At 49.6% G+C, this 27,792-nt stretch overlaps 1 protein-coding gene across 2 annotated transcripts in view; it reads right to left on the bottom strand.

Annotated features, from left to right (window-relative positions):
• VPS13D (vacuolar protein sorting 13 homolog D) overlaps window positions 1-27,792 on the bottom strand; it is a 2,738,381-nt gene that overhangs the window by 1,774,737 nt on the left and 935,852 nt on the right. For both annotated transcript variants that reach the window (XM_085608633.1, XM_085608634.1), the window contains exon 32: window positions 1,154-1,287. In XM_085608633.1, the coding sequence (XP_085464759.1) occupies window positions 1,154-1,287 (134 nt within the window). The remainder of the gene's footprint in view (window positions 1-1,153; window positions 1,288-27,792) is intronic.

Genomic DNA, 27,792 nt, shown 5'->3' with positions numbered 1-27,792 from the left:
CGGTACCCTCCTGGTACCCACACGATCGCTGGATAGCGGTTAAGAACTGAGTCCCCTCTGCTTTCAGGTTTCCTTCATCCCCGATCCAGGCTTGGATCTCACGGAACATCGACACTGGTCGCCTGCCAGCAACTTCTTCTTTCAGGCTCCTGAGACTACAACGAGGACTCCCGACATCTTGCCGAACTTCACGCAGCCGCAGCCTCTGGGCTAGGTAACTCGAGCATTTCGGTGCTCCATCGCAGGTTCGCTCTACAAGTGTCCAGTTCCTTTTTCGTTTAGTCCCACTGATCGGATCACTCCGGAATCAGTAACTCCAGACTCTAACCATTCGCATTTCACTGTTAGTGTAGATGGTTTCTCGTGCCCCTCGGGCATTTGTGTAAATTGTGCAACTTGAAGTATTTTCGTAAGAGTTTTGTAGTGTGCTTAGCTCCCTGACTCATAAAGAGCCAGGGTAGTCTTGTTATAAATAAATATCCTTTATTTTCATAACAACTTGTGTGGTGTCCTTTCACGTGGTGTTCAAGGGGTAAATGTGGTGGTAAAACAGCTGGCTTAACACGCCCTCTAGAGTTTAGCCTAAGACTGCTCGTATCCACGCTACTAGGATAGCTGGTCTATAAGGTTGACTTACAACCAATCATCAATAAGGGTCGTTTGGAATGATACACAGTGATCACTAGAATAGTGAGCACTACATATCAGGCCAACTTCTCACAGTGTACATCACTCGTTTGAAATTACGTCTTAAAAGGCTGCTGGGAAAACCTTTCCAATAGGCATTGCTGGATCAAAGCTATTTTAGAATGGAAAATTTGGGTGGCACAGAAGTGCACAAATATTTCCAATTGTCAACATATGCCCATCTACACTGCTACTACAGACACATCTGGAGAAAGGATGAGACACTATAGATTAGTATGCATGGTGCGATATGTTTAGTGATGTTCATCTAAATATTCCATTCTTTTCACTTCTTTGTGCTGTTTGTCACACTTGTCTTACATTGGTGCTTTATTCTCACAATTCTGCTACATGTAATACCTTAATTCCCCAACTTGTATAGCTTTATAGAAAAGTAGCAACTTAATTCAGCATGAAACAATGGATCATTTTACTGTCAGCAGGTTCAAACAATTTTTCTTCTTACCTCAATGCCAGAAAGAATTCCAGAGAATGGACGATCAATCAATTTAGGTTTGTAGGTTAGAACAGTAGTCCCTTTCAGAATGATAGCATTGGTATCAAAGCAAGACATATCTTCAACTACAACAAATTCAGTACCTGTTCCAAACAGCAAATGCAGAATGTTACAAAAACAAAAAGAATACCAAAATATCATGCTTAATAATATGAATAACAATAGGCAAAGAGAATGGGCACAAATTTGAACAATATGCTACACCTGCAAGATTTGAATGTGTTTTTATAATATGTGTCATCATTTATGCAAAACTATAAATGACAGCAATTTGAATAGTTTGAAATGCTATAAGTTAATCGCCGTAATAACAATGGTAGATGGTCCTTAGTCCCCTTCCTTCACTGGAACTTCTTAATACTAGAATTTTTACAGAAGCTGTGAAAAAGAAGCGTTGCAAAGAACCAAACAAACACACAGTCACCTACTCAGCCTCATTACTTTAGCAACTTTTGTCCATGGTTACGCAAATAAGCCAAGTATATAAAAAGTGAAGCAGAATTTATGACAGGTGGGTTTTATGATGGTGAGCAGGGTTACGCAGATAGCCTGAGTATACAAAAAGTGAAGCAGAATTTATGACAGGTGGGTTTATGAAGGTGAGCAGGCTGAAGACCTCATTCTAATTGGGCCAGGAACACTGCACTAGTTTTCTTATTTGGAATTGGATACCACAGGAATTGATAATTCCTGGATGCATGAGTACTGCGGTATAACAAATGAACATGAAGAATGCAGTCAAAAATGGGAAATTACCACATGCACCATAGTTACTACAACCTGATTTGCTTGGTAATTCCTTATTTTACAGCCATTTGCCAACTGGAAATTTCACAAGTATACATTATTTGTGTATCACTTGAAACTGATGATTGGGACCAATCTGGCTGGTATCTCTGTAGCCGTCTGAATCAGGGATTACAACCCAATGTGAATTAGCTGCTTAGGAGCCCCAGAGATAATATTGAAGGTTACATTTATTTACTCCTTCATTCCTATCCCCTGCTCTTCAAACTCATAAAGAGATTGCCACACATTAACAAATTCTAAATGAAGTTTATGAAATGGCAACAATCCTTCCAAGCTGATGTACTTATTTATGGCCTCACGAAACAAGACTACAGTTCTGGAATAAAAACAAAAGCAGATGTTTGCAGAAAGCATAAGAGGTGTCTCAATTAAACAAGTTACTTATCTTTGATAATGAGCTTTCTGGTGGATACTCAAACTGCAAATTTCTCACCCTTTGAATATTCCTCAGGTGCCAAAAAACCTAAAAACAGTATTCCAGAGGTTTCATTGTGTGGATCTGCACCACATTGTTCCGCTCCAGAAGTGACGAGCAGAGATGCAAATAAATGCCCCCCATTCATGCGGACATCAGTAGCTTTCTTAGGCTATCCACACCCTCACAGCTGATCGGCAGATTGGTATGTCCAGTGTGCAGATCTCTACCATGAGAACCTTTGGATGGAAAAACAGTCCAGGTCACAGAAGGGGAGGGTCAGTGAGGAACCAACGGTTAGATAGAGTATCCACTAGAAACATCTGTATCAAAGGTGACTAATTTGTTCTTCTGATGGACACCTCTAAACTCAAGATTCCGCACCTTGGGGAGGAGCCAAGATGGCGACCGAGACGGCTGCGTAGATTCCCGGCTCCGTGAACCTCCGCATCCCGCACGGATATCCTGTACTAGATCCTCAGCTTGCGCCATGGGATCGTGTTTGTGAAGGAGAGTGGCAACCGATCGTGTGACTCCGGGGTTTCTGGCTACTGTACCGCCTGAGAAATTTGCGGATGAACTTTGCGGCCCGTGCGGCCCCGGAGCCGGGACCTCGAGTGGACGCCTTGGCCGGGTGGCAGTTTAACAACAACGGCCTGTGGTGACTGAGTGGAGTCGGTCCACCGGAGCGGTGCTGCCCCCGGCCTGCATTTCGCCACGGCCGCTCCCGTTGCTGAAGCGTAGTGGATCGAGGGCATGCCCGGGGGTGCAGTTCTCAGACTCTTCGGTGTTTGCCCCTGCCTTTGACGGTGAGCTGCCCGGACACCGCCCCTAGCTCGCCCTGATCCTTGCAGACTGCTCCCGGATTTTCGCGGCCGCTGGTCCTTGGTGGAGACGACTGTTGCCCAACGGCTGAATTTGTACCTGCCCCCGGACCCCTGTCTCCAGCGACGTGGACCCCGAGGTGCTTGTCCCTGGGTCCCGGCCCCCATACGAGCCGGGCCTCCCCCGGCGGCCATCTTGTTGCGATGCAGCCTACTATCCTGTCCACCGGGTCGCAGCAGGATTGGGACTGTGTGACTTTTGGGAGTGTGGCAGAGCGACCGCGGGGAGCAGTGCTGGGGTACGGCGACCTCCTTGAGGCCCTTGGTGCCCTTCATTTCTCCTTGGCTCGTGGCATCGAGGTCTTGGGGAGTAAGATCGACGGTGTGGCATCAGCGTTGGGACAATGGCGGCATGCTAGTCCACAGTTGCACAGGGACTTCCTACACTGCACACAGGAGGATAATGTCGCGGCCATCCCTGCGATTAGTGCGCAGCCTGACACTCCGGACAGTATGCTACCGTATGATCGGCTGACTGAGGGTTTGATCTGTTCCGGAGGTAGTGGTTCCGAGTGGAAGGTGGTGGCCCCGTCCCGTGTACTACCTCCGGTGACCCAGAGACTTTACCAGCAATGTCTGTCTACTTTGGATGATTCAGCCTTCCCGGACCTTGTGTGCAGTACAGATCCTGGGGCAGCACTGGGAAAGACGTCCCTCCGAGATGCGGACTGTGTTGGCGTTCTGAGACCTCCACCCCACCTGTGTGCGTCGCTTCCCGGTTGTTTTGGGACATCCCTTCACCTTGGAACATCGGACATGGCGCTGGGTCGGGGGGTAGGCATGGGCAGCATCGCCAGGAGTGGTCAGGGATGAGGCCGATCCCTCGGGGTGGTCACCTGGTAGACGGGCGGACTCATGGTTGTGTACTCCCAGGACATAGCTACTAGCATATTCGGTGCGCAATGCTCCCCATTCCCCCTTTTGTTATGGTTGATTTGGTGCTACTTATTGTTTGCTGCTGGGATACCTTACGGTGCGGGAGGGAGAAGCCGGGGGTATGCTCTGAAGGCCCTCCTCCAGTCTATTATATTTTCTCCACCCCCCCGCCTGGTGGGGTTCTTTCTTATTCCTTTTTCCCTGCTTCTTCTATATTTCGGGTCTAGTTCCAGGGCGACAGGCACACTGCTGGGGGGAGGGGCCATACTCATTTGCAGAGGTGCAGGGTGGGGGGTTGGGGGGGGGACTCTTTTCTTTCTCAGTCTTCCTCTCTTTTTCCATGGCCTCCTTTTTCTTCTCCGTTTCTTTTTGTTTCTTTTCTGGGATCAGCGTGGTACGCCTCTTTTGCTGTGAACCGTTGCCTCTCCGTGTGTGCCACAGTTTCCGGGGGTTCTCTGGGCGTTAGGTATGGGGGCCTGCAGGCGCAACTGTTTTTGATATTCTTCCCCATCATTTCCTGTGTTTGCGCCATGGATTCAATTGATTGCTGTTTATTGCGAACGTCTATCATGCGGCCTGCCCTTTATCGCTGCTGGGAAATTGTTTGGCACCTGATCCTACTGTTTTGTTTCATTATAAAATGAAAAACCCCTTTTCTCCTGGTGTCCTACCTGCGCGGCTCCCGGGCCGAACTATCTTAGTATGAAGATTTTGCTACCGAGGTGCCGCATGTGCTTATATTTGACCTTATTGCTCTGATTGCTTAGCGGCCGGCCCTGGGGGGTTGTAGGCCCATACTTGTCAATGATCGAAATGTCAATAAAGGTTTTTCAAAAAAAAAAAAAAAAAAAAAAAAAAAAAAAGATTCCGCACCTTGTGAACAGATACCAGAGGAGTACCTCCCCAAGTGTTGAGTCTTTAAACTGGCTCAGACTAAAAAGTCCTGCAGGATTGACTGGGCAAAATGCCCTTCTCAACTGACCCAACTGCTGAGGTAGTAGGAACAGAAAGCCTGACCAATGTCCAGGAAAGGCACTTTGTGGGCTAGCGCCGTGGTAGCAGCCTTAGCTCTGGTGAAATGACCCCATAAGCCTTACGGAGGCTACTTCTTCCTCAGTGCATACCATATCTTTATGCAGAGCGTAATCCAGCGAGAGAAGTTGAGTTTTTGCACTGCCTTGACCCTCTTTGGCCCTGAGAGCCCCACAAAGGGTGATCGTCCATCAAATGGTCTTTGGTGTAATCAATATGTAAGTTTAGGCCACTCTTAGGGTCGAAAATAACGAGTTACTTACCTTCGGTAACAATGTAACCGGTAGAGATATAGTCTAGCCACAGATTCCTTAACTTAGAATATCCCCAGGCGTCAGACTGGATCTGGAAATCTTTCTGCAGCAGCACCTCTGTGCGCCAGGGTCGGCGCCACACGGCTCCACCCTGACGTCCACGGACGTGGCATCTGCGGAGCCATATATGCGCCTCCTTGCACGCTGACATCACTTTTCGTCTGAGAAACTTTTCCACCACCAAAAAACTGGTAAAATATGGGAACAGTGTGTGAAAATGATGAAAGACATGGAATGATGAAAAACAGCACCATAAAGGAAAGTGCCAGGCTCTGTATATTGGAAAATAGTAAAGGGAAAGAGCAGAGCACCGCTCTGAGAAGCAACCCTGCAAAAGTGAAGGCCAACCACCCTGGGAGGTAAATGAAGATGTGAACAACATCATGACAGACGACAGAAAGTCCGCAACCTTAATGCATAACTGTGAAGGACAAAAAGTCCGGAACATAGGAGCTAGGACAATTGACCAGAAAGAGACGTTGTATCCCCAATAAGAGATTCAAAAAATGTGGCAGAGCCAATAGATCTCAAACTACTGGAGCACAGGGGTGGTAAGAGACTCCAAGGTGATGAGAAAGGGAGAGCGGGCGGTTGGAAAAAGCACGAATAGAACCCACACTATAGAACCCAGGAAGCAGGGTTGGAAGGGATACATGACACATGAGCATACCGTCAAATTATGAAAATGAGCGGAGTAGAGCTATAAAAGCAGAATGAATCATCCTGAGTGGGAATGAAGTGAAAGCGTCACCCTGCAGGAGGACCAAGCCAGCCGCAGGGAGGCGAGCGTAGGAAGCCCAAATTGAAAAGGTCCTCGCAGACTGGGGAGGACGGGCGGGCGTTAAGGAATCTGCGGCTAGACTATGTCTCTACCAGATGCATCGTTACCGAAGGTAAGTAACTCGTTCATCTGATAGAGACGTCTAGCCACAGATTCCTTAACTTAGAATAGATACCAAAGCCATACCCATAGAGGGGGCGGGTCTGCGACTGAACCCCACCAAGTTCTAGAGAGAACTTGTCCGCCAATAATGTGACTAAAACAGTGCTATCAATCATGTGACGAAGCACAGTGGGGACAGTGATGTCAGCGTAGCTAACTCCTAGACCATGAAGTTCAGAAGAAAGCAGAGAACAATGGAAGGCAAAGGTACCACAAGCCGACAAGTACAGCATGAAAACCCCTTTTGTGTATAACGGGATGAGAGAGGGAAAGCCCAAAGCCAGAATGCACGTGCTGGAGCAAGAGTTCACAACTTCGAAAAGGGAAGATGAACGAAGCCCAGGCCCCGAGGGAACCGCAGGATCCGAGGTGTCGACAAAAAACAAAAAGCGATTACCGGTTGACCAGGCAAAACAGTGACAAAAACACTGTTGAACCTGCGCCTGCAAGATACAAGGGGCAACGGAGGCAAAAGGCTGACTCCTGCCCAACAAGAGCCAGTACGGAACAAGAAAATGCATACTAGATATGCTGGAGTAAAAAGGAACCGGAGGACACCGCCAGAAGTGAAACCGGAACTAGGGTTTGAGAGATCCACCAGATGGAATGTGGCGCCTGTAAGCAAAACGCAGAGAGATGGCAACCGGTATGACAGAAAGCGCATACCGGCCCAGTATGCAGAATAGCGGAAGAAGCACTGTTCAAGCTGCATCAGTCAGACACGTGTGACAACATCAGCAGGCGACCAATCCATGGCAGAAGGTCGTAAAAGAGAAGACACGCCAAGATATAGGCGGTCTGTTACAACCAGCAAAAGGGTCAATGGCACACAGCCAATCATCAAAGTAGGAGCGACACTGTAAGACATCGAAGCATACCAGAAGGCACCTAAGCACATCGTGTAGACGTTAGAACTACACGAAGAAAGGAAAGACCTCCTGCAAGGCAGCGTGAGCAGCTCAGATGCATACGACATCAAGAGGGCATTGGCCCAAAAGGGGGTCCAGGCAATCGAGTGCCACATAGAGGTGGTGGTACAAGCAGACCGGGTTAGTGACCACGGACACCGCATGAAGAAAAGAGCAACATACTCCCCTTGCTCGGGAAGAACCACGGTCCACTGCTAGCCAGCGGCACGCCTGTGGTAACAGTCAGGATCAATGTAAGTGCCCCGGACCACAAGAAGCAAGTATTCCGAAGAAATATGCTCCATGAAAAATCACAGTATGATCCAAGCAGAAGTGTGGAAACACCTGTCCGGGGTAGCAGGGAATGTGGAAAAAACCGCCATAGAAGTGGTGAGAAAAGAGGCCACATACAGCAGAGATATAAATGCTAAGCTAAAACCTTGGTGGAAGAGCTCAATAAGGGCTGCGTGTCCAAGTTTCTACTAATAGTACTAAACATTGCCACACAGCGGCGGAGATGGTGTGAGATGGTGTGAGACGTAAAAGCAAGGACAGAAGCACTACAGACAAACTGGACCAAAGGTACCCGGGCGATGCTAATAATAGGATCGCAGAACAAACGACAGGGAGGGACTCCCCGAATGATGTCCGTGAGGAATACTCCATAGGAGCGTACTAAGGCAAGGCAGTCGCTCAGCACCAGCATATACCCCACATAGGGTAAGTGTCAACCCCTGATAAGGGGATGCTCTTGGGCAAAACACGCAGTCAGAGGACTGAACCGAAGATTAAACCAGTCATACGGCTGAAACTAACAAATCAGAGAAGGCTGAACAGCCGTGGACAACAATCTATACACGTTTGTGATAGAGGTGTAGGAAAATAAGGCACAGAACCATGCAAAAGTTATGGCAACCCGGACAAGAGCCGGGAGACTGCCGAATCCGCGTGGGGATCAAAAAGGTCCACACCATTAAACGGTAGATCTCTGAGGGCATCCCGAACATTATCTGGGAAACGACTGTCGCGCAGTCATGCATGGCGGAGCAAAGCCACAGATCGAGCAAGAGCTCGTCCAACAGAGTCAGTGGCATCAAGGGAAGAACGTAGCGAAAATTGCGCCACTCTCCTGCCATGAAGCAGAAGCCGAAGCAACTGTGACCGCCGCTCCTCTGCAGGAGAAGGGTCTCGACCAAATCCCAAAGGGGCGAGGATGAACGCGGGAACACACATGCAGTACTTAATGTGCAGATACCCGCACTGGTAGAGGCAAAAAGTTGGCGAGCACACGCGTCCAGCCACCAAGACTCCCTAGTGGGAGGTAATAATGGCAAGGCGGATGAAGACTGCAAGTTAAAGGCCGCCTGAACAACGAGTCCCTGAGCCGAAGGGTGAGTGGACAGGCAGAGTGGATCACCCGGAGCAGGACAGTGCATACGAGCAATTGCCCGATCAACAGGGTCACCAGAAGAGGGCATTGCCCACGTGCCACGCAAAATGTCAAATAAAGAGCTGCCAAATGGCAGCAAAGGCTCCACCTCAATAGGTTCCATATGGAGCAGATCCATTAAGGGATCAGACAGCAGGATGACCACAGGAGGCTGAAAACAAAGAAGAGCAGCCGCCCTGTGAATGGCACGTGCGTAAGCAGCACCAGCTTCAGTTGTCATCCGGCTAGGCAATAATAAGCCGTCGGTAGGAGACGGTTGAAGACTAAGTTGTCCACTGGACAACAAAAGTGGAGGAGCCGGAGACTGACCTGAAAGCCAGGCAACACAAGGCACTTGCACCATGGGCCCCCGATCCGGGGAATCCAAAGAAGCGTCAACCTCTTGACAAGGAGGCGTTGTTGCCAGCACTGGCGTCGAACGACACCGTGTGGAGGTTGCAGCAACGTCCGAGGAGTTGGGATGAGCACCAACCTGGTGAGGAGGCGTCGGGTTGGAGTCGTCTGGATGACGACGACCTCCAGAGGGGACTCGAACCAGACGCTGCCCGACGTTGATCCAACTGCAAAATGTGCCCGTTTGGTCAAGCCAGGTGTCGAGCCGGTCGTCGGGGCCGGCGCCGCCTCCGACGTCAGGGCCGGAAGCCGCTCAGGGCTATGCGAAGACTGACGGGGTGGGCTGGACGGGCAGGCGACTGGAAGGACCCACTGGGTCGTGACCGGTCGGCGTGGTATCGTCTCAGGAACTGGAGGCGATGCACACAGCCGGCGCCGAGGAAGAATCCGCCGGCAAGGACCCGACATGAGTGCCCTCCACCTGTTTGGGACCCGAAGGCGCTCCAGGGAGAGGTGGGGACCCAAAGTACGCCTGGAGTGCAATAGAATAAGCCTCCATTTGGGCACGTGTCGCTCTAACCCCCGGAGAGGGAGGGTATGGAGAAAGCGACTGCCGGACGCCCTTACCTGGCATAAAGCGAGAGGAGCGTGCGCCAGCAGTACGCGAATGGGAGGAGGACCTCCATGCCTGCCGCTTGTGCTTGCGCTTACCTGCCCTCAAACGACGTTCACAGGAAGGACCTCTGGACTGAGCCCAATCCGGAGGGGGAAAGCGGCGACGCAAAGGTGCTGGACCGGACAGACGTGCGGCCAGCAGTTTGATATGGCGCTCTCTGAGGGATTTGGGCTTCATCCTCTGACAGGCGTCGTACTCTTTGGAGTCGTGGTGCACACCGAGGCACCACATACAGATGAGATGCGGGTCAGTGCCAGACATCTGACGCGCACAGGCTTCACAAGCCTTAAAACCTGAAGGCATTGCACACTGTTCCGGCGACACCGAAGGTGTCGAAAAGGTCTAAAAACCAGGCCAAGGAACTGCTGGTTTACCAGGATCCGCGTAAGGAGAAAACTGATGACAGCGCGCCGGGAGGGGCATAAATGGCTCTGCTGATGTCACGTCCGTGGATGACATCAGGGCGGAGCCGTGCGGTGCCACCCCCGACGTGCAGAGGTGCTGCTGCGGAAAGTTTTCCGGATCCAGTCTGACGCCTGGGGATATTCTAAGTTAAGGAATCTGCGGCTAGACGTCTCTATCAGATAATTAATTCTTGCTTCCTCCTTAGATGGATGCGGTGTTGGCAAAGAAAGCCAGATGGGTAAAAGCCTGCCTAACAGGAAATGGAGTTACCACATTCAGTAGATAGGAAGCTCAGGTCCTCAAACCAACTTGTCGAGGAAGAATGATATACAAGGTGGGTTTCCTAAAGGAGTCTGCAGTTCGCCCACACGCCTAGCTGATGTTATGGCGATGAGAAAAACAGTTTTCTCACAAACAACTGTGCAGCAGCTCAAAAGGGGTGCATATTAAAAAAGGGAGACGTTCAAGTCCCACTGTGGCATTACAAAAGGTGTTGTCAGAAAAAAGTGTTGCAAACCTTTCCAAATTCTCATCACAAAAGGTGACTTAATAAAAGAAGGCTGATCCTGCATTCATAAAAAAACTGAAAGAGCAGAAAAATAGCCTTCAGCAGTGCACAAAGCAAGTCCTTTCTGAGCTGGGTACAAAACAAACAACAAAACTTCAGACAACTTGGCTTTTAGTGGATCAATTTGGTGGGTGCCACTCCAAGCCACCAATTTGTCCCAATGACTGCGTACACTGATTTTGCAGAGGAACGCCTCTCCGCCAAGATGACATTAACCCCTTCGATGTTCATGACGAGCTGGTCTCGTCATGGCACACAGTGGTCGGGTGCTCATGACGAGCCCAGCTCGTCATGAAACATCGCCCTGGAAATCCCTCTGGTGCGGGCAGCAGAGGAATTCCCTTTATGCTAAAAGACCCCCTTGCAAAACCAGGTTGTTTGGTGATAGGCAATTTTGATGTCGCCTCAATACGTTTTTGGCCCCTGCCTGTCGCGGGTACTTGGGACTCCCACACGAGTGAGGCACCATTTTTCTCGGAAGACTTTGGGGAACACGGAGTGGGTGAAAATTTGTGGATACACGGGGATTCCAGAACTTTCCACCACAGAAATGTGGGCAAAATGTGTTTTTTTTGACAATTTTGTGGGTTTGCAAGGAAGTCTGGGTAACAGAACCTGGTCGAGGCAGTCAAGTCACCCCAACCTGGATTACCCTGGCTGTCAAGTTTTCAAAATTGTATAGGTTTGCTAGGTTTCCCTAGGTGCCGGCAGAGCTATGGTTCAAAAACTACAGCTAGTCACTTTGCCAAAAAAGGGTCATTTTTCACTGCGAAACTGAGGTGTGTCCATGTTGCGTTTTGCGCCGTTTTCGGTCGCGGGCAAAAGGCCGACCCACACAAGTGAGGTACCATTTTTCTCGGAAGACTTTGGGGAACGCGGGGTGCGTGGAAATTTGTGGATCCACGCAGATTCCAGAACTTTCCACCACAGAAATGTGGGCAAAATGTGGTTTTTTTGACAATTTTTAAGGTTTGCAAGGGATTCTGGTTAACAGAACCTGGTGGGAGGCAGTCAAGTCACCCCATCCTGGATTCCCTGTGTGTCTAGTTTTCAAAAATGTATAGGCTTGCTAGGTTTCCCTAGGTGCCGGCAGAGCTAGGGTTAAAAAACTACAGTTAGGCACTTTGCAAAAAAAGGGTCATTTTTCATTGTGAAAATGTGGTGTGTTCACATTGGGTTTTGAGCCATTTCCTGTCGTGGGCACTATGCCTACCAACACAAGTGAGGTACCATTTTTATCGGGAGACTTAGGGTAATTCAGATTTGTAAAGCAACTATTATTACCTATTGACTTTCGATGCATTTCTGCCTTCCAAATGAAAGACATTGAGTAAAAAAGAAGTCATTTTGAAAAATGACTGATAATTCTCAAGCTAATATGAGTATTCCCAATTTCGAAAATGTGCAAATATCTACTGTTTCTAAACTCTATAATTTGTTCCCATTTCAGAAATACATAGGTGTCTTTAATACCGATTTTTTCATGTATACATTTTCCCACAATAATTGCTATATACCCGGTACATAATAAAAAGCCATTGCAAATTGCTGCTCAGTTTTTGACTCTGGGTTTGTCGGGTTCTTGGTGAACCTACAAGTCCTATATATCCCCACAACCAGAAAGGTCCAGCGGATGTAACAGTATATTGCTTTCAAAGAGCTGTCATAATTAGAAGAAGTTACAGGTGAAAACGTTGACACAAAAGGCTGTTTTGTGCAACTAAATTTCAATTTTTCCTACATTTAACTGTTAGTTTCTATAAAGAAACCTTGAAGGATCTACACAAATGACCCCTTGCTGAATTCAGAATTGTGTCTACTTTTCCAAAATGTATAGCTTTCCAGGATCCATTATTGCTTTCATACCCATTTCTACCATTAACTGGAAGGAGGTTGAAAGGACAAAAAATAGCAGAAATAGGCTATGTCCCAGAAAAATGCCTAAACTGTGTAAAAAATGAGACAAGTTCATCATTCCCTAAAAGCTGGGGAAATGGTGATTTCAGCCCCACAAACCCTTTTTGGATACCATTTGCAGGGGAAAACCCAGCCGCTTTCATTTGCAGCCCTTTTTTTCCCATTTTTCCCCCAAAAACAAAATTTAGCTGTATTTTGGCTAATTTCTGGGTCCCCTCCAGGGGAATCAACTAACCCTAGGTACCTTTAAAATCCCCATGATGTTGGAAGAAAAGTACGCAAATTTGGCGTGGATACCTTATGTGGTCAAAAAGTTACAGGGGCCTAATCACACACTACCCCAAATAGCCAAAAAAGGCTTAGCACAGGGGTGGGAAAGGCCTAGCAGCGAAGGAGTTAACAACCTTAAAAGGAAGGACAGAAGAGGTAAAATGCTGCCTCCTAGTCTCCAAGCGTGGATATACAGATTGCGCAGATTCAGGTGCAGAACCCTGCCATACTGCTAAGTCAGAAGATCCTACGAAGCGGCAACCTGATCAGAGGACAGATGCTCATGCCCAGGAGTTCGGGGTACCGCACTCTCCTGGCCCAATCTGGTTCCACAAAGATGACTTTTGCCTGGATATTCCTGATCTTCTTCAGAACTTGGGGTAAGAGAGGCAGAGACGGAAAGACATACAGGAGTCCCAGGCACCACTCTAGGCAGAATGCATCTACGATTGAGAGAGTCTTTTTGGGAACTCCAGTGCTGACACTGCGTTTTCTCAGCAGTGGTGAAAAGATTGAGTAGGGCTCTTTCCATTGACGGAAGATGTCCCGCACCACCTCAGTTTAATTGCTGTCCACGGTCCTGTATGCCACTGGATTCAAGCCAGCCTAATTGATTAATGAGGGGTGATACCCCAAAACTGGTCACAGAATTCTTGTTTCATGCCCAGGGAAGACATGGCCTGGCAGTTCGGGCTGGACTGTTTCAATGGAGAGCAGGGTCAAAACTGATTTGCATAAGGCTGGATCCAAACTGGAATGGCATGGCGAGCAAAATGAACTATGGATTTAGGCCCAGATCTCTGCACTGGGGGTGAATGTTTTACAATGTTCGGCATTCCGTCCATCATCTTTTTGTACGGTCATGGTTCCATAAGTGTTGGCGGCTGAGTTTGTCCGCCCTGGTGTTTAGAAATCACACCAGGTGGTTTACCACCAGAGAAACTCCCCGGTAGTCCGGCCATTTTCACAGGCTTAAAGCCTTTTGGCAAAGGATTCAAGACCCAACCCAGCCCTGCATGTTGCAGTACCACGTGGTGGTGGTGTCTGTGACCACCTGCAAACTCCTTCCTCTTAGGGTAGGAAAGAAATCCTTTAATACCAAGCAAACCACCCTCAACCACAACCAACTGATGAGCAGTCAAGCTTCCACCAGAGATCAGAAATCTCTGATCTCCACCTTGCCTAGATGCCCTCCTCAACCCAGAAGCGATGCATTTGTGACTACTATCAAATCTGGGTAGAATAAGGAGAAGCAGTAGCAGGCTTCAAAGTAAATTTAGGTAAGTCATTTATTCTCAATCTCACGCTCCCGCTAGCGCAGAAATGCATGGTCACCAACCTCTCACACCCCTCCAGTGGACCACCTCCTCTATTCAGTATTTTGGCGTCCAGATTACACCAAAAGTGGGAGGACTCTATTCTGCTAACTTCCCCCCTATGCTCGCACGTATCCAAGTAGAGCTCAATAAATGGAAACCTCTCTTCCTATCTTGGTTGGGTCGCATACAAGCCATAAAAATGACTCTTCTCCCCCAAGCTTCTTTACCCATTTCAAGCCATACCCATTGAACTGGAGAGAGACTTCTTTTGGCGTGTCAAAGCTATGATCTTGAATTTCATATGGCAAGGGAGGAGGGTGCGCTTCTCTTTTACAATACTTCGTCGCTCCAGAGGGGAGGGTGGAGTAGGACTTCCAGATATACACTTATATTAGAAGGCTGCCCAATTACGTGTACTGACGGAATGGTCAAAACACGAATTTATTTATTTATTTATTTATGGGCTTGTAACGCGCCGGCATCACACCCGAAGGTGTATCTCCGCGCGGTGCTGTGAAGAAACAGGTAGGGCAGCGCTCCAACTAGAACAGGGTTGTCTTTAGGCGTTTCCTGAAAGCTAGATGGCTCGGGCAATCTCTGAGGAAAAGGGGAAGACTGTTCCACAGACGCGGGCCCATAATGGAAAGGGCGCGACCTCCCTGTCTGGTCTTGTTATGTCTAGGAACCTGGAGTAATAGCTGATTGCTGGACCTAAGAATGCGGGAAGGGCGGTGGTATACAAATTTCTCGGCCAGGTAGTGTGGACCGAGGTTGTGAAGACTCTTGTGCACCACACAGCAAATCTTGAATTCCACCCGTTTCCGGATGGGAAGCCAATGGAGGGCCTTGAGGAGGGGCAAGGATGGAGTTCTAGGGGGGGCATTGGTCACCAGGCGGGCCGCAGTGTTCTGATCCACCTGAAGTTTATTAAGCACTCCTTCATTGGCTGCTAAGAATAGGCCATTGCAATAGTCCAGGCGGCTCAAAACGAGGGCCTGGACCAAGGTCTTTCTTGTATAGTCTGGTAGAAGGGGGAACACCTTCCGAAGGAGGCTAATGATGTGGAAGCAGGATCCCGCCGTGGTGCTGGCATGATGGGCAAGGGTGAGATCATGATCTAGACGGACCCCCAGGTTTTTCACCACCTGTTTAGGGGAAGGGGCCTGACCCAGACTGGAGGGCCACCAGTCAGGGGTCCACAGGATTTTTGCCTCTCCGAATAGCATGACCTCAGACTTTCCCACATTACACTGGAGAAAGTTCTGGGCCATCCAGCTGGCGATCGCAGTCATGCCGTTGGAGAAAGCTTGTCTTATCTCCGGGGTAAAGTTTTTAAAAGTGAACAGCAGCTGCGTATCGTCAGCGTAAGAGATGGGCATAAACCCGAAAGACCTCATAATGTTAGCCAAAGAGGAGACATATACGTTAAACAACGTAGGGCTGAGACAGGAGCCCTGCGGGACTCCTCTGGTGATGCTGGCCGAGGGGGAGCTGAAGGAGCCCATATTCACCTTCTGGGTACGTTCGGAGAGAAAGCTGGTGAACCACGCCAAGGCGGATCTATCAATACCAATCTCCTTTAATCTGGTAAGGAGGATGGCGTGGGATATGGTGTCGAATGCTGCGGACAAGTCCAGCAGCACCAACACCACTGACATCCCTCTGTCCAGGGACAAGCGTATAGCATCCGTGACGGAAAGAAGAGCCGTCTCGGTGCTATACCTAGGCCTGAACCCCGACTGAGAGTGGTCCAGACTGCCGGTCTGCTCAATGAAGCTGGAAAGGTGGTGATTCACATGCTTCTCCATCAATTTGCTGATGAACGGCAAGAGGGAGATTGGCCTCAGATTAGTCATATCTGACCAGGGGATGGAGGTGTTTTTCCTGATAGGCTTGACCATGGCCTCTTTCCACTCCCGGGGGACCAGTCCCTCGGAGAGGGAGCGATTGATCACCGTCTGAATGGAGGGACTGAGGACACTCCCAATGAGGTGCATGACACGGGCAGGTACAGGGTCCACTGGGCTGCCTGATTTAATAGTCCCGATCAGGGAGTTGACTTGGTCCAAGCTAATCTCGGGGATAGAGGACAGCGCAGCGGAAACGGCGCCGACTATTCCGGGCTGGGGGCTAGAAGAGGGGACCATTTCCTCAATAGGTGGGCTTGCTTGGGAGATGTTTCGATAAATGGAATCAATTTTATCGGCAAAAAACCCAGCGGTATCCTCACACAGTTTTTGGGTCAGCATTTCTGGACTGTCACAGGCGACGGGCTTGGTAAATGTACAGAGAACCTGGTACAGTAGTTTAGAGTCATTGCCAGCCTCAGACAGTTGGGAGACAATGTGGGATTTACGGGCAGCTCTGATGTTTTTATGATAGAGTCTCATGGCTGAGCCATAGCGGTCTTTATCGGTCATACTGCGTGAGATTCTCCAGGATTTCTCCAACTTCCTGCAGGCCTTTTTCTCCGCACGCAGTAGGTCCGAGTACCATGGTTCCTGCCTGCGGTCAGAACGCCGGTTACAGCGTCTTAAAGGGGCAATTAGGTTGACCGCCGTGATCAAGGCATCATTGTATTTAGACAGAGCCGAACTGGTGGAGTCAGAGGGGAGAAAGTCGGGAGGTACGAAAGTAGTTTTGAAAGTGTCAGCGGACACCTTGTACCACTGCCTGCGCCATAACGGGAGGGGAGCAGGTTGGGAGCGTTCTTTGATGAGGGTGGGGAGGGAGAAGTTAATTACAAAGTGATCGGTCCATTCCACCTGCGTTGGAGGATAACAAGTCAGGGAGTGCGAGTTGGACAGGATTAAGTCGAGGGTGTGACCGGCCCGATGGGTCGGACCTTGGTTGCACTGTTTAAGACCTAGGGCAGATAGATCAGCCAGCAGGTTGCGCGCTTCTGCATTGTCAACCAGTTCACTGTGGACATTGAAGTCTCCAAGGAGTACAAAATTAGTCCCTATGCTGATATAAGGAGCTAGTGTCTCCAGAAGGAGGGTCGAAGCCTCGCCACAAGGGCCAGGGGGACGGTACACCAGTGCTCCCTTCCAGCAAGCTTGTGAAAAGGAACCAATTTTGAAAACCAGGATTTCAATGTCCCTAGTACAGCATTGGTCGAGAAAGGTGACAGTGAGAGTGTCTTTATAAATTACAGCGACCCCGCCGCCGGTTTTGACAGGGCGGTCGAGCCTAAGAATCTTGTACCCCAAAGGGATCCCCAAGGTGATGGCAGGGACCAGATGGGGTTTGACAAACACTGGCTACATATGAATCGAAGTGTGACAGGACGGACCATATGGGATCTGATCTGGCGCCCCAAACATGATAGACCTAAGAACACCTATATTAGCACTCCTACACGCATAACACTTAAGGTATGGGACTCGGTGTTGGGTGACGAGAGATGGACCTCCTTTCCCTCCCCCTTCACACCATTGCACTTTAATCCTGCATTTCCCCCAGGCCTACAGACAGGTCCCTTCGATGCTTGGCGAGAGGGGGGATGCCTAGCCCTAACGCACCTTTTCCATAACTTGGACCCCCTTACCTTTGACAGCTGCAAAAGGGAATACAACCTACAGATCACAGAACGATACAGCTACAACCAGTTACTACACTGGGCCCTCACACCACAAGTCCGGGAGGCAGCTACCCGTCCCCTGACAAAATTTGAATCCTTTCTCACTAAGGCGAACTCACTGAAAGGCATGATTTCCTTTATATACAAGTTTCTCCTCACCACTACACTCTCTCTACGCCCCCGCTATATGTCAATGTGGGAAGGTATCCTACAAAGAGCTATCACAGATGAGGAATGGTCCCATTTATGGTCTGACATCACAAAGTTCTACCACTCCGTCGATCTCAGGGAGGCACACCTTAAGACCATGATGGACTGGTACCTTCATCCCTCCAAACTCCGACAAATTTTTCCCGGTTCTTCTGATAGATGCTGGAGGGGGTGTGGTCTTCTGGGGGATTTCTGGCATATCTGATGGTATTGCCCGCACATACGACCTTTCTGGGAAGAAATCCTTGCCCAAATCAAGGACATGCTGGGATACCCTATCCCAACCAATATGGCGGAGGTCCTTTTGGGACTTCGTGACCCATCCTTAGAACACCAGACCCGGGCGGACAAGATCATGTGGCTCTGTATAGGGGCAGCTAAGATTACATTAGCGGCGGCCTGGAAAAGGAGAGAAGTTCCGGCAATTTCCCTCTGGCACTCTAGGTTATGGAAGCTCCCTACCAAAAACCAAAGGAAATGATGGACGGAGCGTTGAACATTGCAAGCACTCACCCCCAGTCAACTGATCTGGGTTTAATCCATCACCTTTCTTTAGCCCACTCTGCCACCCCAGTTCAGACATGGCCATATGCAAATCAGTCTGACCCTGTGCCTCATGGGAATAGTCCAGCCCAAACTGTCAAGCCATGCCTTCCCTGGACCGGAAACAAGCTTCCTAGGACCGGTTTCTGGCATTTCAGCCGTCTTCAGTCAGGCTTGCTTGAATCCAGTGGCAAAGTGAGCAAGGGACTCACGTCTGAGCATACACTGCCAACTTATGACAAACATAGCGGTATAAAAGGGGGTGGTGATGGACGGAGCATCAGAACCAATCAAACACTCACACCCAGTCAACAGGTCTGGGTTTGATCCATCACCGTTCTTTAGCCCACTCTGTCACCCCAGTTCAGACATGGCCATATGCAAATCAGTCTGACCCTGTGCCTCATGGGAACAGTCCAGCCCCCTGTGCCTCATGGGAACAGTCCAGCCCGAACTGCCAAGCCATGCCTTCCCTGGACCGGAAACAAGCTTCCCAGGACCGGTTTCTGGCATTTCAGCCATCTTCAGCCAGGCTTGCTTGAATCCAGTGGAAAAGTGAGCAAGGGACTCACGTCTGGAAGCTCCTTAGCCTGGAGCGAATGTTGGACATTTTCAGGGATAATTTTAAAAACATTGAATTTAAATGGGGCCCCCTGGTCACCTTTCTTTCCCGTGGTCTTCCTTCCTTCATTAGGGCGCTCCACCTCTTCCAGATATGAAGTGCAACCTGTGAAGCAATCTGCAGTGTGCGTTTTTCCTTTTTTTGTATGTGCAGTCACCATGTTACGGGTGGGGGGTGGAAAAGGGTTGGTTACTTATTTTCTGTTCATTGATCCACAGTTAAGAGCCGTTTTGATTACACTGTAGTACTTTCTATATCACACCTTCGGACTAGAAGGAACCCAGAGAGAGCAACCATAAAGAACGATGGGAAATTTCTAGCATTACTTGCCGCACAGTGCAGAACGCGGGGACTTACCCTAAGCCCTGTTATGTTAGAATCTGTACCCCTTATGTTTATTCCACTATGTTTGGGCTGGCGGTATGTATGATTCTTCACAGTGTCAACTTTTGTAAACATTCTTTAACATCCCACATGTGAAGAACGCGATGGTAATGTTATACGATGTACTCTGTCAAAAACCTAAATAAAAATATGTTTGATAGAATAAGGAGAAGAGACTGCCACTGACCCAATGGTGTTCCGGCAGCCTTCACTGCAGATCTTTTGTTGTCTCCTCCCAAATCAGGATACACACTGACAGATCCCTCTGATGCTGTGCCCACTGGGACTACAGATCGCACTGCACAGCTCGCATATGCTATCAAGCAAGTGTCAGAGCAGAAAACCACTCTGAGGAACAACTGTGCAAGCTAAGGCGAAAGCACCAGGTGGCAGGCAAGCACCAGGAGGCCAAAGCAGCGAAGCCAGAGCAAGAAAAGTGCAAAGCACCTTGAAAGCAAAGGCGAGAGCCATCCTGGAGGCACAAGCATGTGAAAGTGCCATGACAGAAAGAGAGAGAGAGAGAGAGAGAGACTGCACCCACAACAACAAAGGTAAGGGACACAAGCCCGGAACAGAGGAACAACAGCAATCCATCCCCGGACTACACTGCCAAGGATGGCCATACCCCTGAAAGGAGTAGGAGGCAAAGGACAGGTAATCCATCCGCAGACTACATTGCCAAGGAGGGCCTTAACCCCAAAAGGAGTAGGAGGTCAAAGGACAGGTAAAAAAAAAAAACAACAAAGAAGACCGGCTGGGGATCAGAAACTCTAACAACAGAGGGAAAGAGCAAAAGTAGGCCCTCACGCTGGAGAGAAACCAGCTGGAGGGATGCCTGACCTGAAGAAAACGAAGAGGACACCCACAGAAGACAAGCCACCCAGTGGGAGGCGACTGCAGTAACCCAAGCAGAGGGTCCTCGCAGAACGGGGAGGAAGGGCGGGCGGTGAAGGAATCTGTGGCTAGAATCGTCTCTACCAGATACATCGTTACCGAAGGTAAGTAACTTGTACATCTGATAGAGACTACTAGCCGCAGATTCCTTAACATAGAATAGATACCCTAGCCATAACCAGAAGGGAGGAGGGCCTGCGAGAGAGCCTCCCCACCAGGAGAGACCCAGGGCCCCAGTAGGGGACATGGCACAAGGACAAGAAGGAAAAGGCCAGGAAATCCTAAGTCCAACCAAGAGAGAACTGCCCAACGCCCCCACAGGGGCAGACAGCGCCCTAAAAGCCTCAAGGAACACAAGGACCACCTAGAACCCAGAGAGAAGAGGCAGAACTAGAGGACAAGGCCGCAAGCAGCGGACAAGGCCGCAACAACTCCACGGCCAACAGTCCAACAGTACAGGCGGAAGAAGAAAGGCACTGTTGCGCAAAGCCCCAGCGGAATCAAAGGCAGGGGCACAAGGGAACACATCAAGACCGCAACGGTGGAGTAGAACAAGCAGGCCTGCACAGGCATGCGCCGCCAGCAGCAGGCAATACCATGGAACAGTGCACCCAGGACAAGTCAGACGCCAGCCGAAGGCAGAGGCCACAGAGAGCCAGGACACACCTCAAAGGAGGGGACGGGGCAGAAACACACACACACTGACCCACGAAAGAAGGGCGGGGGGGGAGGGAAAAACCCCGGCAGAAAAGAGAGAGAGAGACGAAGGACGGACCCAAGCCGGCCACCAGAACACAGTAGCCAAGGAAAGCCAGACCCTCTGGAGCACCATACAGAGGACCAAGCCGAAACACAGGACAAGTGCGGAACTGCCACAACACGATGCCGCAGAAAGCAGGCCAAACCGGCCTAGCGACTGAGCCACAAGGAGAAGGACAGACGGAGCTCAAGGTGCCCCAAGACAGTCGGCAATAAGATTGCACCTGCGACATACCGTGACGCCACAGAGAGCAAGGAGCCCGAAAGGGGCGACCATACCTCCCCAGCACAAGACAGAGCTATGTAATAGCTACAAGTACCCCACATAGGGTAGGTTACGTCCCAAGAAACATGGGAACACCTCTTAGGAAAACATTTCCGCAGCAGAGGACAACAGAAGATGTGCAGAGAAATCCGCAGACGGCTTACCAATCAGCCAATAAAGAAGACACAGAAGGCCTAATCTCAGGGCCTACCGGGTTTACCAACAGCCAAAATCAGAAGTCAAAAAAGGGCCGGACCAGCAGCCAACAGCACCAAAGGGCCAACGAAAGAACCCTAAAGGCACACCAACCACACAGAATACACAACCAGGGCAACTCGTGACTAGGCCCCAGGAAACAACGGGAGAACACCTCCCAGAACACAGACTGACATCCAGGTCACTGAGGACGAGGGGGAGGAGGGCGAAGCCCAGCAAGAAACCTCTGAATGACAGAATCCGCAGGGGCGTGAAACAAAAGAGCGCCATCAAAGGGAAGGTCAACCAGCCGCTCCCTAACGTTCTCAGGGAAAACACTATCCCTCAGCCAAGCATGACGACGGAGGGCCATAGAAGAAGCCATGGTGCGACCAAGCACCTCCAAAACGTCCAGAGCCGAGCGAAGAATAAACGCCGCCAGCTCCCTGCCATCCAACACATGGTGCCGCAGATCAGCGCAGGCACCCTCCTGAGAAGCGGAAGACAGAAGGGACTCCGCCGAATCCCACAAGCAAGAAGTGGCTCTGGCCAAGACACAAAGCGTGTTAAGTGCCCGCAAGGCAGCACTAGAAGAGGCAAAGATGTTGTGCCCCCAAGAATCCAACCACCGGGCCTCCCGAGACAGGGGAGACAACACCGATGGCAAGGAGGGAAAGGCGGTCTGCAAAAGAGGGCCCCTAGTAGAAGGGTGGAGACAAAGGCAGACAGGATCATGCGGAGCAGAAAGGTGGCGGTGCAGAAGTGGCTGGGGCACCAAGTCCCCCGTGGCAGGAAGCCCCCAGGCCCCCAAGATTGAATTATGGAGCGAAGTCTCGAAGGGAACAAGCAGCTCCCGTCCACCAGAGCCCTGATGGAGAACCTCCAGCAAATGATCCGCGGGGAAATGGGCAGCTTGAACACCCATGCACAGGATTCCAGCAGCCGTGGAGACACCCCGGGCGAAGGCAGCACTCGCCTCCGTAGGGCAACACGGTGGGGAAAGCAATTCCTCCATGGGCGACGGCTGTAAGCTAAGTCGGCCATCTCCCAACCCAACCGGAGGAAGGAAAGGCCAAGCTCAGAACTGGGGAGGGTTGCAAGACGAGTGGGGAACCTGAGGCGCCTCCGGTGAAGACTGTGGGCGCAGGGACGGCGGGGAAAAAGCCACGACGCAGCGTCCCATCTCCGGAGAAGATGAAACAAACAGTTGCCGAAACTCTGGAGAAGAGAGGGCGTCCGAAGACGAATCAATGACATGACGCTGGCACGGCGCCGTAGAGTCCGCCACCGGCGTCAGCTCAACGTCGAACGGTGCCGAAGGGGACGCCGAAACGACCTCTGCCACGACACGCGCTCCGGGAGAACGGGTCGGGGTCGGCCAAGGAACGGCGCCAAAAAGGTGTTGACTCGACTCCGACGAGGCAGCCGCCTCCGTGGAGAGACGAGGGGTGCCTGGAGACACGCCCCGGCCCCTAGCCGGCCCCTGCGGCGCCGCCAGGTCCAGCAGCCGCCGGCGCCTGAGCGGCATCAGCTCGGCTGCGGACAAGGCCGCCGCCTGGCCAGAGGACCGAGTGGGACTCGAGGACGAGCCTCGAGCCCCGGCAACCTCCCGCGACCCCACAGGGACCCCCACGGGGGTTTGCGGCGAGGCAGAGGCGCAGTGGTCCGAAGGAGGGAACCCCGGAGGGCCGCACCCCGATGGCACCACATCTCCAGAACCTGGAGCTGAACCTGCCAGAGCCGCCGGTGACGCCGCACAAGTCCCTGCACACAGAAAGGGATCTGCAGACGTCCCAGGAAGAAGAGGAGAAAAAGGAGGAGCCAAAGAGGCCTGCAAGGCTGCCGCATAGGCCTCCATCTGGGCTCTGGTCGCCCCTGCTCCGAGAAACGGCGGGTAGGATGGCGACGCGCGGGGCAGCACAACCCGGGGAGATCCCATGCCCCCCCACAGGTCGGGGACCGGGCCTCGGGGACAAACTGCGACACTTACCAACAGGTGAGCGACGCCCTTGCGGCCTTGGAGAGGGACGATGTCGGAGACGGCAGCGGTGGTTCTTGAAGCCTTCTGGGGGGGACGGACACGGCGATGACGCCAACCTGGACATGCGGGCCGAGAGGAGTTTCATTCGGCGCTCCCGCCGGGACTTCGGCTTCATCTGCTGACAAGCCTCGCAGTCCGTGGAGTCGTGGTGCTCCCCCAAACACCACATACAGATGGGGTGAGAGTCCGTCGCCGACATCTGGCACGCACAAGACGAGCACGTCTTGAAGCCCGAAGGCATTCGCACACTGTTCAGCAGAAAACGCAAAGCGAAAAAAAAAAAAGGGAGGGGCCAGGAACACGATCCGGATCCACATTGCACGCGGAAAAGAAGAAAACTGACGTCAGCGCACCGGGGTGGGGCTTATGTGATCTCGCTGACGTCACGCCAGGGAGGATGTCGGGGCGGAGTCGCGTGGTACTGCCCCCTGGCGCGCATAGATGCTGGGCAAGAAAGATTTCTGGGTCCAGTCTCATGCCTGGGGATAATTCTACGTTAAGGAATCTGCGGCTAGTAGTCTCTATCAGATACAGTTTAAATTGAAAACCCCTGCTATGGTCAAGGATGGGTTGAAATTGATGGTGGAATTGTCTGGTTGGGGCAAGACCCACAGAATGTGCCATGGCCCTGCTTTCCTTAAACAGTTCCAGAGCTGGAACTGCCTTGTCATCAAATAGCGAGAGCCATCAACTGATATGTCCATCAGAAAGGTCTGACCATCTCCAGAGAAGCACACAGACTTGGTGCCAAAGTACCACACTTGTAATTGCCTGACCTCAGCAGCGGTTGTGTCCAAGCAAAGCAGAATTACAAATGTTGCTACCTCACGGCCATCCTGGCCAGCTTGGGTCAGGGACACCCTGAGATCACCCTGAACATCAGAAAATACTAGTGCATGGGAATAGCTGCCCAGAAGACAACTGGCATTTACTGAACGCAAAGAAAGGCTCATAAAAGAAAACGTAAGTTTGCCAAATGTCTGTATTTCTTAGACTCACAATCAGATGGGGCGGTGTGGAAGGTGTTGCTATTTTTATTACTGGTGGACATTTGCACCACCAAACTCTCTGGCATAGGATGCTGTGTGAGAAAATCAGGGTTGCCTGAAGCTGGACGATGGCACAGAGAAACCTGCCTATTAACTGGTAATCCTGTATATGGTTTCACCCAAGTGTCCAAAACTGGTATCCATAAGGGCCTTGATAAAAAGACGAATTCTTCAGGCAGGTAAGTTTAATACTTTATTGCCGGTATCCTCTCTCCACCAACTGTGCAGCAACTGCCGCACCTGAACATTGTAAGGTAGCCTCCAGAGACAAGAGGAAGGTACCAATGTTAAGTAACATGGGGGAACAAGGTTACGGAATATACCAGTACCACTTTGTTTGCAGGTGCTGAAGCATATTTCACTGCTTCTAGCAAGCAGTATTTTGGTTTAAAGCCTTCCTTCGAAATACAGTGTCCCAAACATTCCACTGCTTCCAAACCTAACTGACACTTTTCTTCCTTTAATGTGAGTCCTGCACTCTTGAATTTGGAAAGGACTTCCCTCAGAATCTTGTTGTGTTCATCAATGGTAGCCCCGTAAATCAACACATCATCTTGAAAACATAATGTCTTGGGTACACCTTCTAAAACATGTTGCATTATTTTTTGAAGAGGCCAATCCAAAAGACAAGCGGCGGAACATATATGTACCCATTGGTGTAGTGAATGAAGTGAGGCGTCTGGAATCTGGGTGTAACTCTACCTGGTGGAATGCCATGGAGAGATCCAGAACACTGAAACAAGTGGATTCCCCCAAAGTGCATAACATCTCATGGATGCGAGGTAACGGATGACTTTCTACCCAGATGTTATTGTTTAGATCGCGTAAGACAATGCACATTCTAATGTCTTGGCTGTGGTTCTTTTTTGCGATAACAATGGGGATAACCCATTCAGAGTAATCAATGGGTTGTATGATGTTCAACCTTTCTAATCTAGACAACTCTCTTTTCAGGGGTTACCACATAAGGTGGGGTATAGGTCTAGTTTTGTATATCACTGGTTTGGCGTTTTGTTTTAATTGAATTTTGTGTTGGAAATCTTTTAGTAAGCCTCAATCTTCAGAAAAAACTTCTGGCGATTCGTTGGCAATGTGGTCACCTTTGCTTGAAGGATTTATGACTAAAACCTGTTCCGGATTGTTAGGGTCCAGTTTGATGCCCAGTTCTCTCTGATGTTGCCATGCTAATAAATTAGATCAATTTTCTACTACATATACTTTGCCCACTGTAGAACTATCTTTAAAGGAGATGAGGGATTTGATCATGCCTTTCATCGGTATGGGGTCCCTATTGTATCCACTAGGTGATAGGTCTGCTTTACATAACTTATTTTGTTCTTTACCTAAAATAGACTTAAAGTCTGCATAGTTCACGAGAGTGAAAGCAGAGCATGAGTCTGCAAACATTTTACCAGCTTTGCCATCAATAGATACATTGCATTCAGGATATCTTTGGTGATTGTCGTTATCAATTTCATTAATTTGTAGTATGATTTTCTCGACTTGAGATTTGTCATCAGGGGCATTATTTACCCAAGTTTTTTCTTTGAAACTCTTGCTAGATGACCCCTTTTGTTGCATTTCCTGGTTGCATTTCCTGCACATAGCTGATTTGGCTTGACAATTGGGGTTATTGGCTAAATGATTGCTGCTCCCACAGCAGAAGCATTTAAATTTAAAATATTCTGAATCTCCTGTTTGGTTGCGCCAATTGTCATTCTTTATTTTGTAAACCTCCGATTCCGCCTCTAAATTGGCAATCTCTGCCACTTTGTCATGGGAGTCTGGAGAATTTATTTCCTTTAAACAGATGGCTGTGTGCTCTATGGATTTGGCTATTTCTATGGCCTCTTGAAGGTTTGGTTGTTTTTGTAACAACTTCTCCTGAATTTTTTTATTGTTTGTACAACGTACCAGATGGTCTCTGATTAGGAAATCCTTCAGATCATGGAACTCACATAGATTGCTCAGACCTCTGAGTGCTGCTACATAGGTGGAAACACTTTCTTGTCTGCCTTGAGAACGACTAAAGAATTTGTGTCTTTTCAGCACTATGTTTACTTTGTCACCAAAGTGGATTAGTAGTTTCAACAAGGTGGTTGTGTAGGTGTCTTCATCGTCCTCCTCATCTGCATCACTCTCAGGTTCTGGTAATGTTTCAAATATTTTCCTACCATCTGGACCCAAACTGTGTAAAAGGATGTGCTGTTTCCATAAGGTACAAAAATGTTCTCCCCCTGATTTACCTAAAATAGACTTAAAGTCTGCATAGTTCACGAGAGTGAAAGCAGAGCATGAGTCTGCAAACATTTTACCAGCTTTGCCATCAATAGATACATTGCATTCAGGATATCTTTGGTGATTGTCGTTATCAATTTCATTAATTTGTAGTATGATTTTCTCGACTTGAGATTTGTCATCAGGGGCATTATTTACCCAAGTTTTTCTTTGAAACTCTTGCTAGATGACCCCTTTTGTTGCATTTCCTGGTTGCATTTCCTGCACATAGCTGATTTGGCTTGACAATTGGGGTTATTGGCTAAATGATTGCTGCTCCCACAGCAGAAGCATTTAAATTTAAAATATTCTGAATCTCCTGTTTGGTTGCGCCAATTGTCATTCTTTATTTTGTAAACCTCCGATTCCACCTCTAAATTGGCAATCTCTGCCACTTTGTCATGGGAGTCTGGGAAATTTATTTCCTTTAAACAGATGGCTGTGTGCTCTATGGATTTGGCTATTTCTATGGCCTCTTGAAGGTTTGGTTGTTTTTGTAACAACTTCTCCTGAATTTTTTTATTGTTTGTACAACGTACCAGATGGTCTCTGATTAGGAAATCATTCAGATCATGGAACTCACATAGATTGCTCAGACCTCTGAGTGCTGCTACATAGGTGGAAACGCTTTCTTGTCTGCCTTGAG

Source organism: Triturus cristatus, chromosome 1_2 (genome assembly GCF_964204655.1).
Source record: "Triturus cristatus chromosome 1_2, aTriCri1.1, whole genome shotgun sequence".
NCBI classification, from domain to species: Eukaryota; Metazoa; Chordata; class Amphibia; order Caudata; family Salamandridae; genus Triturus; species Triturus cristatus.
This window is presented reverse-complemented; position numbering and strand designations above follow the sequence as displayed.